Source organism: Ruditapes philippinarum, unplaced genomic scaffold (genome assembly GCF_026571515.1).
Source record: "Ruditapes philippinarum isolate M1 unplaced genomic scaffold, ASM2657151v2 ctg877_1_1_1_1, whole genome shotgun sequence".
NCBI lineage: Eukaryota > Metazoa > Mollusca > Bivalvia > Venerida > Veneridae > Ruditapes > Ruditapes philippinarum.
The window spans coordinates 60,727-78,413 of NW_026865893.1; the positions used below are offsets into that span (position 1 = coordinate 60,727).

Genomic DNA, 17,687 nt, shown 5'->3' on the forward strand with positions numbered 1-17,687 from the left:
TGGCTTGCTGTCACTAAACTTGTGACATACCCTTATATCTGTTATTATCATTATTTTTTATTCTCTATTATTCTATTTCAGGAAGAAGAAAGAAACAATAAAAAAAACAAGAATTTCTTTTAAATTCCTTGCATGCACATTCTTCCATTCAATATATGAAATTTGACAAGGAAAAAAAAGGGAAATGCTTAAAATTCATATTTTTTTCTATTTTTTTGTTAAACTTTTTTCAAAATGCTTAAAAATTTATATTTTTCTTATATATTTCTCGACTTTTTTACAAAATGCTTATCTCTAGGTTTATCAATAGACAGATCTGTATTTTTATAGCAGGTGTAGGAAACATTATGTCTGTACCAGAGCTAAACCATCAGGTATGACATGATTTATTTCACATGATTTTCCATGCAACAAAAATTTTGTTTTGTCTGAGAAAACATAACATCCGAATACATAAATCAAACATTATTTCACTAATTTATTTATAAACAACAACCAGCAATACTAGAAAAATTAAAGTATTACAAAATGGTTTCTGCCTTATACTGTATTTTACTGCAAAATACATGTACTGTCTCATAAAAGTGGGAGTGAAAATCATTTTCCATAACACTAAATTTTATTTTCTCAATAATGAATATTTGATATTTATAAATAAGACAGGTATACTTTAGAAAAATGAAAAAATGATTTTCTGATCTGTTCCTTATGAATAAAACCTTTTTCCCAACCACCAAATTGCTTATTTTGTTTTCTTAATATTTTTGAGGGAGTTGTTTTTACAAGCAAAGAATAATCTTATCTATACTTGTCTTGTAAAGTGCAATGCTTAATTCTTGTACAAACACTAGATTGATTTTTACCTGGTACATGTTCATCGGCAAATTTGATATTGATGATATAAGTTCCAGGCTCGGTGGGTTTATATGTGACCCTGCATGTTCCGTCTTCATTATCGTGACATTCAATATCAGCCTTGCTGGGGCCTTCAATAGATAGACTGAGACCACCATATCCTGTAATAACACAAACAATAAGTCTACAATAACCTCTCAGCAACAGATTCTACCCTTGCAACCAGTGCAGACCAAAATCAGCCAGCTCATTTTAGTGTTGTTTGATCATGGTCTGCACTGTTCTCTATTCTTTCAGTATATCTTTATGAAATTAACTCATTACCTGAAAATATTGAAAGTTTAGCCTTCTGGTCACAAAATATTTAGCATGGTTATGGTAAAACAAACTGCTTATTTTAAACATATTTGCGACCATATGCTTAAAATTTCATGCTAACTAATACAATTTATTATAGTAACTCATACAGTTTCACATTCTGAGACTGTGTTTAATTCTTCCTTGATAAAAGTATTAAATAAAGTTAGTTCACAGCATATAAAATGATATTCTGAATATGTTCTACTAATTAGCAAGGGAGACTGACATGAATCTGTGTAAATTAGTTTCACATTGTGTTTAGCACTATACTGAATACCCATCAACATCATTCTGATTTCTTTCCTAATGTGTTCAAAGTTTACAAAAATAAGGCAACCTTTTAGCACAGAAAGGTGCAAAAAACTTATCAGACATTTCAAACTGTTCATATTTTGGAAAATATTTTACCTGCTTCTCTGGTGTCAACAATGAACTCATTGATCTCATTGGCCATTCCTTCCTCGAGACCCTTGCCATAGACCTTGACCTTGCCAGCGTTACCAAGCTCAGTCTCACCAACCATGATGGTAAATGGACTGTTGGCAATGTGTTGACCATTTCTGTATACATTAACCAAGTGTTCACCTGTCTCTCTTGGTGTGAAAGAGATTCCTGTAATAAAATTATAATACATGTATTTTCATTTAAAAAACCAGTTTTCCAAAAAATTTCAAAACTAAACTTAATGCTTATAATGCTAAATAGTATAATGCTAAATTTTTGTTAAGAAGTTGGGCTTATTTAGTCACCTTATGAATTTAAAACTCAAGTATAGCAAAACAGCATTTGTTACAAAATTAAAACTAGGATAATAAACTTTTAATTCGCAAATTTCTTTTGTCCTTTACTCAGATGACTCTTATAACATACAAATTCATAAAATTTTGCAATAAGGTTTCTTTATATACAAAAAGTGACATAATTTACTAGAGACAGAATTCAGTGTTACCTAAATGTCCGTTGGGTAGACGTTTCAACATACATGGTTCCTCCTTGCCAGATGGGCTCCTGATGGAGGCGGTAAGGTTGGTTATATCAGTCTCTGTAATCTTGAGGCTGACCTCACTGCTGCGACCAATCTGGGCTTTCTGTTTCGGTTCTCCAGCTGAAATAATCATTTTTAAAATAATAAATTTACTGTTATTTCCTATTATTTGGGCTCATAGACTTAAATAACCACTAATTGAAATCATTTATTGTTAATTGGGAATGATGAAATGAAAAGACTGCCATTGGTTATATTCTATTGAAAACAAGTACAGCAAACAGTTTTTGCAAGTTCAGCTTTAAAATATCAAAATATCTCTGGTTTGTTTTATTAACACACAAACACATTTCTTCCAGGACATTCACCTTTTCACTGATTGCAGTTTCAGCAATTAATGTCCTATTATCAACATTTGACAGCATCAACATTAGACAACAATCAACCTGTATTGCCAAATAACATCTTGTTTAAAAAAATCTTTGGACCATTTCTTTCATTTTTTTTTAAGTTACCATCTCAATCCAAAGTAGCTAATTATTGGTGATACTAATCATTTTATAAAGTTCACGAATACAACGAATACAGCAATGCTTTTGGACATTTTCCAACCTACAGTTGCTGGAATTGGAAACATCCTCCTACATGTGCATGGTTTTAGATTGTAAAAATCACACCAACAATTTATTTGTGCAGGTAACGGAAGGTCAAAGGTCAGATTAAATCAGTAAACAAAACAAGATATTCAGAAGTAGAGGCTCTGAGACTCCAATACATGGTCAAACTAAATTATTTTGTAAATAAATTTCAGCTGTACATGGAAACATTTATCTATTTTCCAATTTTCCTCCCAGAAAATATCAACAGCTTTTATATTCAAGAATTTTTACTTTTCACATACATTTTGGAATGTAAAAAAACAAACAAAATTCACTTTCTTGAGAAGATTGAAAAAGTTCAAACTAAAGTAGACCTTCTTTACTAGAATTACTATATTATTACTCTAAAATTGTTATACAGTCAATCACTCCTGCCAAAACTGCTAAAAACCTTTTAAAATTCTCAGCATTCCCAAACAATAACAATTTACAAAAGAAAACTTTTAATTTCCTATTCTTTCCAAAAAATATTTTTTCAATTTTCACAGCCAGAAAACGAAATAATTTGACAATTAAAAATGGTGTAATGAGTGTTCCATACTTAGTAACAACTTCCTCATCTTCAAAATGAAATAAAATTACCAATAAAACTAGGGCCCTCAGGTAAAAAGGTATAAAATATTTGAAAGAGAATTATTCTAAGAAAATATGTAATGAAAAAATTCTTGCTTGCATAACTCCAGTCTGGTAAAAAGATTTTCAAGTATGTTTATCCTTGTATCAAAATAATACTAACAATTTAAGCAAACTATCTATAATTTATTGATGTTTCACTATATAAGAAACCATGTTAAAGTGCTCTGTTAACAGAAAAGTATGATAACATACATAAATAGAATCTATTTTATCATTTTCATCATTGAGAAAGATTTACTTCACTTCATACTGCAGATTGCCTTTCTTAAAATAGTATGCCAATTGGCAAAGCCAAACACAAAACATGTTATGCTAACATTTTAGCTCAAAGAACGTCTGCCAGACAAATTCAAATTGCAGACATTTTTTTTAAACAAGGTTTAAACACAAGACAGACTACCTGTGCCTCAAATTTCAAAACCTTGCAATAGTAATAAGCCAACTGACATTTTACCCTCAATGATGAAATGGGCTTGTCCTGCTTTGACTTTGGGACAGTCCATTTTAGATTTCAGGGATTTCAGGATCAAATCAATAAATAAACAGCCAATGTCTAAGATTTGGTCAGACTATGTAAATGCAGGCTACCCTGTATATGTATTAATAGGCACAGTCCTATCTCTATTGCTACCAGTACTTTGACAATCTGTAAATACCTATTCACAATAAAAATACCCACAACTTTGAATCATTTTTCACATCTTTTTGGCAATTTTCTTAACCACCAAGCACGTTACTACACTCAAGTAGCAATTCCAAAAATTCATCACATTCATTCATGTTTTTGCAATCACCACAAGAGCCTGCAGTATCTTCAAAGTTTTCTGGTATGTTGAAATGTCTTATTACTAAATGAAACAAGGTAATATTTCAGAATGCCACAAGAATTTTTTTTTTCCGGATTTTCAAAATTTTGATATTACAACTATGATAAATGTAAAGAACGGTACAATTTACCTTGAACAAGCCACTCATAATGTGATAAAGAATATTTAAAACTTTAACCCACTCAATTTGTGTAGTGGACTCCCCTGGTCTCTGAATAAAGACCTATTCATCGTTAATTTTAGGGATATTTTATATATAAAATGACCAGCCAACAGTATGATATTTGTTCAATCTAACCCCACTATATTCAATTGTTATAGACCTTTATCTATCGTCCCTTGTAGTCAAGTGGTCATCAAAATCTACAATGTAATATTTACCTGTGACTTTAGCAACGAAAGGTGATCCAGAGATGTTTTTGTCGGCAAATTTAACAGTGATATTATACTCTCCAGGAGCTGTTGGTACGTAGGTGACTGTACATGTTCCGTCCTCGTTGTCCTTGCATTTAATCTCGGTCTTTGATGGACCCTCGATAGCAAGAGACAAACCACCTAGAGGAGATCAAAATTAATTTGTACATTCATCTTGAATCTTTACATTTTGATTTAAAACTGGACAAAACCAGTTTTTCTTGAGACAAAACTTGTACCATGTTTATCAAGGACAATCACTTTTGTATTTTAACTTGCAATATCTCTAACAGTAAAATACATTTACACAGTTACTACCTAAAAGCAATAAGTCAACATTCAATTTCCTTCCCAGTTTAAATGAATCAATTCAAGTAAGTATAAAATTATATGTATAATATTCATTTAAAATTGCATTAATTATCATAATTATGATTGTATAAATTTTTTTCAAATTCTTTCACAAATCATCAGTAAATGATTAAACCTACCAGCACCAGCATCCTTGGTAACTATGGTGAACTCAGCAGGTACACCGACAACACCGTGGCTCAAACCTGGACCATAAGCAGTCACAAAACGGCTGTCAACTGCATCAACATGGAACTGGAATGGACTGCCTGTGTAACAAGAAAATATGTTTGTTAATTAATGTGTTATATTTTGTATACACAATACTGTTATACAAACTATATAAATTCTATGTATTTTATCATATACTAACAAATGAGTCCTTTACTAATGTCTAAAGTACATTTTAAAATCACATGACCAAATTACATTACTAGGCCACATTATCAAACCACATGACCAAAGTGCATAACTAAACCACTGACTAAATCATATAACCAAATTACATAACTAAACCACACTACCAACTGCATTACTAAATCACATGATCAAATCACATGACACTAGCATAGATGATTTGCTAAACAACATAGACTATCCTTATAAGAAATGATTACAAGTCATGTTAATCTCTAATAACCTATGTATTATGCCAGTTTTGTTTTTATTTACCCATCTATAAATAAACCTCTATTTGGCCCAACAACAAGACCCAACAAGCAAGTATATGTTTAACAAGTTTGTTAACAAGCTCGGCACCTACACATTTTCGTTAACAAGTGCGGTACTTACACATTTTCAGAGTTACATGACTTGTATATTAACCTTTTCCCTTATATAAGCGTGTTTCGACGGCTTTCCCCCCCCCCCCTTTTTTTTGAGGCCTCAAACAGTGAAAAAATGTCCTAATTAGACCCCAAACACTGTTTTTCGTTTGAGAAATGTTGTTAAAAAAAGTGACCATTTTTTCGGCGCCGTCCCCCATCCAAATAATACATCAGGGGGTTGCCAGAAGGGGGATGTGCCCCCTTCTGTTTGGGGGGTTTGAAGGGGGGCGGAGTCGCCCTCATCGCCAAGAAAATTTTGGACTTGTGAGAGGCTTAAAATGACCCCAGGTTGATCATAAGGTAACGTGTAACCAACGCTGAAAAGCCTTTGACTCTATCTCAATCCCTTGAGAAGTTGCAGCACTTTGGAAGAAATTTTGATGGAAAAAATCGAGGCAAAAAAGTGATTTTTGGCAATTTTGAGACGTCCCCTCGTTGCCATGGTAACAGGAAATTTAAGACTGAGCATGTCGTTACAAAGGCAATGGTCCAGTCAACATTTGTGCCAAGTTTGATTAGTATTGAAGCATTTTTCATAGTTTCATAGCAGTTTGAACTTGTAAGAGGAGGCTTTTCAGTGAAAAATGGCCATTTTTCACAATATGCTCATGGGGGAAAGGGTTAACTAAAAAAATATATAAATGTTACAAAACAACAATTTTTTCACCAAAATTAGGTAAAAAACCACATGTTAACATGGAAAAACTAGATTTTTGGTGATTCCAAGGTTTTTCATCATTTTTGTTAACCTTTTCCCTTATATAAGCGTGTTTCGACGGCTTCCCCCCCCCCCCCCTTTTTTTTGAGGCCTCAAACAGTGAAAAAATGTCCTAATTAGACCCCAAACACTGTTTTTCGTTTGAGAAATGTTGTTAAAAAAAGTGACCATTTTTTCGGCGCCGTCCCCCATCCAAATAATACATCAGGGGGTTGCCAGAAGGGGGATGTGCCCCCTTCTGTTTGGGGGGTTTGAAGGGGGGCTGAGTCGCCCTCATCGCCAAGAAAATTTTGGACTTGTGAGAGGCTTAAAATGACCCCAGGTTGATCATAAGGTAACGTGTAACCAACGCTGAAAAGCCTTTGACTCTATCTCAATCCCTTGAGAAGTTGCAGCACTTTGGATGAAATTTTGATGGAAAAAATCGAGGCAAAAAAGTGATTTTTGGCAATTTTGAGACGTCCCCTAGTTGCCATGGTAACAGGAAATTTAAGACTGAGCGTGTCGTTACAAAGACAATGGTCCAGTCAACATTTGTGCCAAGTTTGATTAGTATTGAAGCATTTTTCATAGTTTCATAGCAGTTTGAACTTGTAAGAGGAGGCTTTTCAGTGAAAATGGCCATTTTTCACAATATGCTCATGGGGGAAAGGGTTAATTACACTTTCAACATTCAGATTTTGACAAGTTAACAGAAAACAAAAACAAAAGAAGAGTCCTTGAATGCCAATATGAACTTTGAGAAAGTTTCAGAAGTGAGCACCTTTACCTTTCCTAGACATAAACTAAACAGATAAATACAACATATCTTCTACAGATACCATTATGATCCAGAAATGAAACTAAACCTCCTGTAAACATCTCAAATATCCTTCAAGCCATTCTGTAATTTGTAATATATCTTTGTGGAAAAAAAAACCTCTCTTGATTACATTAAATTTACAACACTTATAACTGAATCAAGTGTGTTGCAACTTAATATGTGTATATTTTTTGCATTGAAATTATTTATTTTTAGAATAAATATACATTATCATCAATATATAAGTTGAGAGAGGAAAACTTATGGTGAAAGGGAATTTTATGGAACAGAATCAATTCAATTCAAAAAAATTTCTTACAAAAATGGCAAAAAGCAAATCTGATAAAACAAAATTTACAAATCAATCTACCCTTTACAAAGTTGGTCTCAAACTCGAAAATTAATGCCATTAAAACAGTGATGATTTACCAGTAGATAACTTCCCCATTTATACTGCTGGAAGGATGTGGTAATTAACACACTTATATTCATTTATCCTTTAATCTTTATAACTTCTTTCGGATGTTAGCAAATAATAGGCACACAAATATTACAAAATTACAGATGATTAAAAAGGTATAAAATGAATAAAAATAAAAATTTAGTAATCTTTTTATAGTGCACAGTCATACAAAGCAATTATTTTTTATTACATTACAAAACATTTATATTGCATGATGAGGATAGTCCTATAATTAACCAAGCTGATATGATAATTACCAAGATCATAATTACCAATCCGAAATAATCTAAAATAGAATTTTACCAACCAAAAAAGACTTGAATCCAACATTTAAAATACTAACCAATGACCATAAATCTGAACAAGTAATTGTCAATCAAAACAGTAATTACCAATCTGAAATAGTAATGTACCAGTCTGAATACTAAATACCAATCTGAGATAGAAATTACCAATCTGAGATAGTAATTACCAATCTGAACAGTAACTACCAATCTGAACAAATAATCTACCAATCACAAACAGTGAATATCAATCTGCACAATAATCATCAATCTGAATTAGTAATTACCATTTTAAGCTGTAAATACCAATCTGAAATAATAATCTTAATCTGGGCAACAACTACCAATCTCAAAAAATAATGACTAGTCTAAAACAGTTAACACCAATATGTCACCAATCTGAACAATAATAATCTGAATTAGAAATACCAATCTGAACAATAATAATCTGAATTAGAAATACCAATCTGAACAATAATAATCTGAATTAGAAATACCAATCTGAACAATAATAATCTGAATTAGAAATACCAATCTAAACAATAATAATCTGAATTAGAAATACCAATCTGAACAATAATAATCTGAATTAGAAATACCAATCTAAACAATAATAATCTGAATTAGAAATACCAATCTAAACAATAATAATCTGAATTAGAAATACCAATCTAAACAATAATAATCATTCTGAAACAATGCTTAACAATCTAAAATATGTATTACAAATCATAAACAATAATTACCAATCTGAAATGTGATTGTAGTTCCAACATTCATTTTTCAGTCTTATTAAAAATGTAATTCACGAAAAAAAATGACTTATTTGTATCACATTCCAGTCTAAATCTTAGTCAAACAAGAATGCAAATGCAGGCAAAATTTCAAAACTGCAACACTGCACATTATTACTCATTTTACAACAAGCTGGAAAACTGCAGCTTGGAATTTTCAAGACTTTAAAACATTGATCACTTACTCATTGATATCTTCAACATCTCCTGATTTTGAAATTCCTCCCAAAATTCCGCTTAAAATCTATTTTTTTAACACTAGGGGAAGGAAGGAAAAAAAGAGAAACAACAATAAAACAACAGCTAAAATCTCATTGATCAATCTGAAGAACACACAGATATAAATGTTCTTAATGAATAAATATGAAAAAAGAGAAAGTTTCCTTTATAATGAATGACCTTCCAAAATAGATAAGCTTCGATAGTGCATACCAAATTTTTCATATCATTTTCCGGAATTAAAAGCAGAAGCAAGTATGTGGCAGACAGAGAATGATTCAGTTAGACCGTTACTGTAACAAACCATCAGGCACCCAAGGTATGCATTAAACAGGTATATAGATAAAATCAATGGTATCAATTCCTGATTTTCTCAACAAGTCTGAAGAAAAGAAAATTTCATCCAGATCAGCCTAAGCTTTATCAGCTGACTCAAGCTTTCTATACTTTTTCTACCTCCAATATCAAGATCTTCAGATTTCCAATTATTTTCTTTATTTCAAAGCAATTACACCTGTTTGAGCGATGGAACATTTTTTATAATTATTATTAAGTATTTTAGCATTAGTCCCAAAACACCCTTACCATTTAATGCATGACAGTCAATACTGTAAGATAGGAGTGAAAACTAAGCCTAATGTTAAACATTGGGGAGTAATTAGCAATGATAATCTTAAAATGCATTTTCCAAACAAACTCTGTCTTTAAATTCATTTCATAATTTCAAAATACCAATAATAGAAGTACAATATTCAACAAGATAGAGTCAATAGCAACAAATGATCAATTTTCATTTGTTTTACTGTACTGTTCTTTTTTGTTCTTTTTTATTCACTACGCTACGAATAAGTATTTTGCCCTACACAATAATCATATACACAAAGGGATCTGATCTTTGGCAAATACTGCATTGTACATGTATTGTCATCCCTTACTTATAAGATACTAAACTTTGTGCACACTTTCAATTGAAACTAGCATACTTTCAAACATAAAACCTCAAGATTTCTTTTTCTTTCAAAAATTGAATAAGCCCTTACATGGGGAGAAACATTATATTCACATGAAGACAGTACTACTGCTGTACATTTTTTAACCAAGTTCAGTCTGACATTTTATTACAAAATTTCAACCATCATGATCATCATTTTTATTACATTTTTGCTGTACAAGCAGGCACATCAGTCTATCAGAAAGATTTATCTCACTTTTTCTACCCATGATTCCGTGGAAGGTTTGCCAGCAGCTTATATCAATGATTGTAGAGGATATGATAATGTATATTTTCTGACAACATTCAGCCTATCTTATAATCTCACTCTGCAGGTAATATCTACCACTGATAAGCCTGTTGCTGTATTTTTGTACCTGATATCTAAATATATACCTATAGGGAAAACTTCAATCTGTGTAATCTAACAGCAAAATATGCTATATTGTATACACATTATATGTACAGGTGTTCCTGCATAAAAATTATGTGTAAAGATAATATTTTTTTTTCACTCTATATGAATAATCATTAGTTGATCAATATGATTATTACCACATGTTTTTCAATCTCCTTGATTTTCAAGATACAAATGTATATTATTTAATCTAATAATCTAAAGTAAGACAAAACAGAACTTCCCTATTGTATTTTTATATATTGTATTATTTTTTAACAATTAAACTTATTAGTAATCAAATTTTATTCTTTGCCTAAGAGAAGCCAATCCAAATCCTGCACAAAAACTAATTAGCTATTCAAATTATGAGTGTTATCACCTTTACACAATGATATGTAACACATATGAGAAAGTAACACATATGTGAATGTTACACATATGTGACAGGATCTTACCACTAATTTCTTGCTGGTTGTAGCAAAGGTGAAGTTCATGGAGTCCAACTTCCTGTGGCTGGTATCTAACGGTAACGGTGCCATCTTTGTTGTCCTCAATCTTGGGGTATGCTTTCTTTCCAGACGGCATGGTTATATAGGCTGCAATTATACAAACATTCACTTAAAATAACTAAATAAACACATAGAAATGTTTGGCGTTTTTTTTTCAAATTTAATTTCCCTAAAAACCTTTGAAATTTTGTAAGCCTAAGTATTCTATTTAATGAACTAATGGAAGAACAGTTTTCAAACATCAGTAACAGCAGTATAAAGTATGTATGTCAACATTGACCAAATCTTTCAATTCAATTGATATGCATCCCATTGTTATATTACAGTTCTAAGTTGCTATTTATTAAAGAATTTATACCAGTAACAAAGTTGAAGATGGGTCCAACTGGAATACGGAACTCCTGTGGTGCATACAATCCAGGGGCAGCTTGGGTACTGTCAACCTGGTCTGCGGTAATAAGGTCCTCACCCACCTGAAAACAAAAGAATAATTTCATTAACTACTGCATTACTAAAAATCTGTTTTTAATTTTCACTGTTTTTTCTTCAAATTTTCACCTGACTTACTTAATTTGACAAATAGACACACCATGCTTAATTGTCACTACCAAAACTTTAATTCAGGGAATTTAAAATCAAAACTTGACATAACTTCAGAAAGTTTTATCAGACTATTCTTGCATACATGATGCATGGCCTGTCCTAATCAAGACATAAAATAGTGACAATCACAGGTGATAATTGCTACTGATAGTGATCTAAGATTTAGTTCTTTACAACTTTTAACAAACATGCATTGAAATTTCTTGCTTAGGTCATTAAGTCATAGCAAGACAGTGGTCAGATTTTCCTGAGTTTCTATAGGTGGAATTTAAGAAAAGATTTCAATCTTAAAATCTAAAGCTTTCATGAACTCTGAAATAAAGCTTGTCACAGTGAAGGGCCTCTTCTCAAGATACACATAATTGTATGTAGATGTTTTTGGTTAGAATCATCACTACTTTATGATGGATCATAATTATAGGTATAATTGTTAAAATGACGGCCACTTTCAAATAAACTTCTATTCCAAGAACAATTTTACAGTTTTCAAAATGTTCCTGCATTTTGAATGGATTTTATCATATTGCATTTTGAAATGTTCGACAAATGTTATAATTTTTTTTTCTTTTAAAACCACAGGAAATTATTATGGCAGATTTTTATGACGAGACATAGAGCAGACCTTGACAGATAACAGCCCATTAGTAAAAACACATAAAAAAAAAATTTCATTGTACAAAATATCTATAAAAGTAACAAGTTTAAAGTTATATCTGTTAACAAAAACTTGTGAACAAGCCCCTTTTAAAAGCGTCTTTATTGCTGAATGCTCTCACAATCACTGTATCCTTGATGCAATTTGGATGTGATATGTGAGCTAGAATGATCCAAATGCTGGCTTTAGATACTTATCATCAAACCTATATAAAATACATCAATCTAAAGTAGAAAGTTCAAAGCTTTGGTGTAGAAATCAATCTTAGGAGCATGAAGCTGTATTATACTTTATTATAATGCTTTACAGCTATCAACATGGACTGATAGGGAGACATCAGAGTAAAGATAAGCTCATTTCATATACATCATGTATATTTCTGCAATATTTATGACTTTTTAATCCAGCTGATGATAAGTCAAATTTGCAGAAACCTAAGAAATGTGTCAAAAGGACATGGACACCCCCAAATTTCAATGTTTTGTCATGAAGTTGGATAGTATGACAGCAGAAAGAGGGACATGGGCAAGTCTTTATCCCTTCCCCCCTTAGTAGAGCTGGCGTATAAATTCATACTGAGTAAATTGCAAGGAGGTTCTGTTAAAAGTAAAGGGTCCGCCATATGTTGCCAACTGACCTAGGGTAATTACAGTAATATAATATTATTACATAAACAGTGAGGAATTTTGTCTGATTAAGCTTTCAAGAAACAGAATAAAGTGCAATTAGATTTATTTAATGAATTATAATATTATGTAGATAACTTAATGCAATCAAATTAAATGTAATGTAAATTACATGATAGATTAAGCTACTATGTCATGTAGATTACATAGCTGAAATATGGTAACATGTCATGTACTTTATATAGTGCAAATACTTGTAACAAGTTGAAATGTTATTTAGATAACGTAACTTAAACATGGCAACATGCTAATATGTAGTTTATTACAGTCATGTTATGTAGATTACAACATGTTAATGTAGATCACATGATAAAATAAGGTTTAAAATGTTATGTAGATTACATAATGCATTGTGGGTAACATACCGGAGGATGTTTACGTAGATAATCCTGCCATTCTGCATCATCAACAGCCTATAAACATGCAAAAACACATACATAATATCATCATGCATCATGCTGTATATTGCAAGCATTACTAGGACACTATTGTAAGAAAACATTTTGTTAAAAATTAAAGAAGTAAATATAACCTGAAGTGTCACATCAAGAGAAACAAAGATAATGTGTTACGCAACCTATTAACTTTTCATTTCAACAATGGTACTTGATTCACAACATTACAAGAAGAGTAACTTCCCTTTATCATACACTTTTGAATAAACTAAATGTGAGTTACTTCCCTTGAAAATATTTTATCAGGATATTCAAAATATCAGAATAACATCTTTGAGCTACTTCCCTTTGGTAAAAACCGCCATTTATTTTTGGGAGGTAATAAATAGACAAAACATACTAATCAATACTTGGCATCATCAGACGCATATGTTTATTTTTTTAACATAAAACTTCTTTAAGATTATATAGTTATTTTGACTTCAAAGATGTTTCAGATCAAGAAATGGCCCTGCGCTCGTGCAGTGAATTTAATGCAATTTAAAATATCCTCTGTATTTCTGTTACAACATTGGAACAACCAGGTAAATAAAATTATCATAATGATTTCTGAAATACTCAGCTGGTGGATTAATACTGTGCCAGTAAATAAATAATTCTGACTAGTTCCTCAGGAAACAATTTAAGCATAAAATATTTCCAGATAACATTTGTTGTTTTTTTTTTTTGGTAATACCTTTTGTCTGAACAAAAAACAGCGACAGGTGAGTTTCTTTAAAACACTATAACAACTAACTCCTTAAATTTTTATACAACAGTGATGCACTGATCTTGATATATAGATTAATGCAAAGGTATTAAATGAACAGATCATATTTGAAAAAAGAAAAAAAAAGAAAAGTTAATAATTAAAACAATAAGAGCTTGTCTACGATAGGTAAAACTTAATTTAATACTCATAATCACCAAAAATCCTTCAAAAATTGTAATTACATATTTAACTGAGTCAATTAGCCAAGATGGTTCTTGTTTGAAAATAATCCCACTATATGAGGCGAGTATCATTTCACATGTTTTCAATTTTTACTAATTCTTAATTTTGATTTTCATGCAAGTAAAAACATAAAGACTAAACTTTATTATCGAAGCACCTGCTTCGTAATTCCCATTACGCGTTTGGTTATGTAATGTAGATATGTAATTTATCATAAACATATAGATATTACCTGTAGAGTAACATGCATGAGTAATATTTATAAATGAAATTCTGACTTTACTTTTCATGGACACTCCTATAACTGTACAAGAAATCTAACAATTCAGGTGATGGGTCTACAATGCTGCTAATACCAGCCAAATACCACCAGCTCACTGCTCTTATCAACTTTTACTAAGATAAATTTGTACATTTGAACATGAATAGTGGACTATAAGGGTGTTATGAAATCGTCATACAATTTCAATATCAAAATGATTAAACTAAAAAGTTTCCCAAATGCATTAATAACCTTTAGCCACAGCCGGTGGCAATGCAACCATAAAAGACCATGATGAACCAGCACATCCATGATGTCTGATTATGGTCTGCACTACTTCTGCTATTTTGTCAGTACATATTTTGAAATTTTCCCAAAAATTGGTGGAAGATGGACAAGTCAGTTTAAGATATTGAGTGCAGTAAGGTTTCAAGTCCAGTCAATCTTCATACTTGTATTATGTGCAGCTTTGTATGCCATGTTCTATACAGGTGGCAATGGGGAGTTTAACTATTCAGAAAGCTAACATTTATATGATCTCCACTACATTTGTTACCATAATCGGTACAATGGGCAACTCTTTTCATGGCGGAAGTACTTTTTCTTAGAAATTATAAATCTATATATTTCTTACGTAATGTATGCATTAAGAGAATATACACCAGGTGTTTGATAAATAAATGTACAGTTGTAACAGAGACATCAAAAGTAATCATAAAATCCTACTTCTCAACCCCTTAGACATCTTACATGCATACATTGCATAGATTAGGGCCTCATAAAAATAAAAATTGGCTTTCAAACACCATCAGAGGTTTTTAATTTACCCCAATATTTATGTAAACACCAGCAGTACTGTCTTTTCAATTACCCCAATTCCCACAAACAATCATCATACACTGACAGATTCAATGGATCTGTTTAGTTTCTAATCACAATTTCGAAGGTTTTCACCTCATTTTCCTTGTAAAATTCCTGAAATTCTTCAGGAAATTCCCGAGAATCTTTGGAAGAAAAACAACTTAAAAACTTTTGATTAATGTGGTATAACACTTTTCCTTTTTTCAATCTATTTTAGTGCTTGATCTGGAAAACGATTATTATCTTTTCAATAAAAGGTACAAAAATGAGAAGACTTTTGTCTACTATTTAGAACTGGAACAACCATAACAGACAAAATCAAAACAAATCCTTACAGCTATAATCATCTAATTCCTTTTTATAATTTCATACATTTTGTTCTATTTCAAAATAATTAGTGAAAACAAACCTCTTTAAAAATAGTTCTCCTATTAAAGGGAGGTAATAAAAATGTTTTATTTTTATATTGCTGCTGAAATTTGTATGCCAAATTCTTAATAAAGTAAATTTAATACGATAAAGACAAATATAAAGGGTATAAGTTGTTGTTTTAAAAGTCTGACAGAAAACATTCCAAACTCAAAACATTGCTAGAAACTTAAAATCCATACTTACTTTTTGGACATGGATAGAAAATGTGCTTAAATTCATTTTTTGATATCCCTTTTATAGTATATAAATCCTAAGTTCTATAACATTTATTCGAAAAAATTTTATCTTTCACACCGATTTTCCCAAATTTCAGACATTAATGTTTTAAAACTATTCCAAAAACAAATTCACAGAATCTTCAACATCAGCAGAAAGAGAAATTTGGACGAGCCAAAAGTTCTGAGGGATGGAAATGCACGGATTTGGCACGGAATCTTGATAAGTCTCGCAAATAAATGTCAAGAAAAGTTTGTTAAAACATCACAATGGGATGGATCAAAGTTTGAGCTTCCCACAGATGGCATGATACTCTGATTCTTAGCCAAACAACAACAAAATATGCAGTAAAAACACAACTATTTCATATATCTTAACTTGAACAAGACAAGTTACAACAAATATGTTGATATTTTAGATATAGAAGTTACCAGCTATGATTGTTGTCAACATTCAGTGCAACTATTAAACAATGTATGGTTATACACAGTTATTGCAGGACAAAATTTATATCCTGTATCGAGGACAACAAACTTATCAAGACAATACCTGTACTAAAACATTATCCTGTAAAGACAAACCAGGAATTAAGATTGCCCCCCTCAAGAAAGACCCTCTGTTAAGACAAACCCTTTACACCATTCCTGTGTTACAGTGTAAGGACAGACCCTCTGTAAAGAGAAACATAACCCCTGTGTAAAAAACAAAGAAAACCCCTATGCTGAAACATATCCTAGAGTGATCTTACAACTGATGCAGTAAAATAAAAGTTTGAATTCATAAATACAATCTAAATGATACAGCCATCAAACATCAAGAAAACTACCCCAATTAACATCTGTAAAAACCACTTACTTCCAGAGAAATCAATCAACAGTATACACCTGCCCAAAGATTCAATTAACATGCAGAGTTAGATCATTGAAATTTCAATCTAAGTGGAGTACAAACTCATTTCTTCTCTCTTTTATTTCTTCTCTCTATCGTAAACAGGCAACTCACTAAGGGGTGTGGATAATGATTAAAATACCTGCTATGTAGTTGGGTATAATCTTCAAAAAGTTTTTTTCAGATTTTAATCCCTGATATGCTATGGAATTGCTGAAATAGTTTCCTAATTTTACAGCTCACATTCTGAGCATCAATTATTCATTTGAACAAAAAACAAAACATACAATTTTTTTTTTTTCATTTTAATTTTTTTTGCTATCTTATAATGAGGCAATTATTAACTAATTATATAGTAAATATGTAATCGAGTATTCAGGTGATTAAAAGACTTTGAATTGGAATAGGACTATAAAGTTTGTATATTCCTAGATGTATTGTAATAAAAACGTTTATTAAATTCCAAATATTTTGTATGAAAAATCATCCGAATTAAAACAATTTTGTATGTGGTAGGTTTAAGATTTAATTCTAGATAATTGATATTTTTTATGAAATAATATAATTATAATACATATTAATATTTTGCGTCTTGGCATTT

The 17,687-nt window shown here is 31.2% G+C and overlaps 1 protein-coding gene across 1 annotated transcript in view; it reads right to left on the reverse strand.

Annotated features, from left to right (window-relative positions):
- Positions 1 to 17,687, reverse strand: part of LOC132730683 (filamin-A-like) — a gene marked incomplete at its 5' end in the record, with an annotated part of 108,706 nt that overhangs the window by 11,187 nt on the left and 79,832 nt on the right. Inside the window, 8 exon segments of the mRNA XM_060716662.1 lie at positions 864 to 1,016; positions 1,624 to 1,827; positions 2,165 to 2,320; positions 4,704 to 4,877; positions 5,228 to 5,356; positions 11,041 to 11,181; positions 11,453 to 11,567; positions 13,404 to 13,451. Coding sequence (XP_060572645.1) covers positions 864 to 1,016; positions 1,624 to 1,827; positions 2,165 to 2,320; positions 4,704 to 4,877; positions 5,228 to 5,356; positions 11,041 to 11,181; positions 11,453 to 11,567; positions 13,404 to 13,451 — 1,120 coding nt within the window.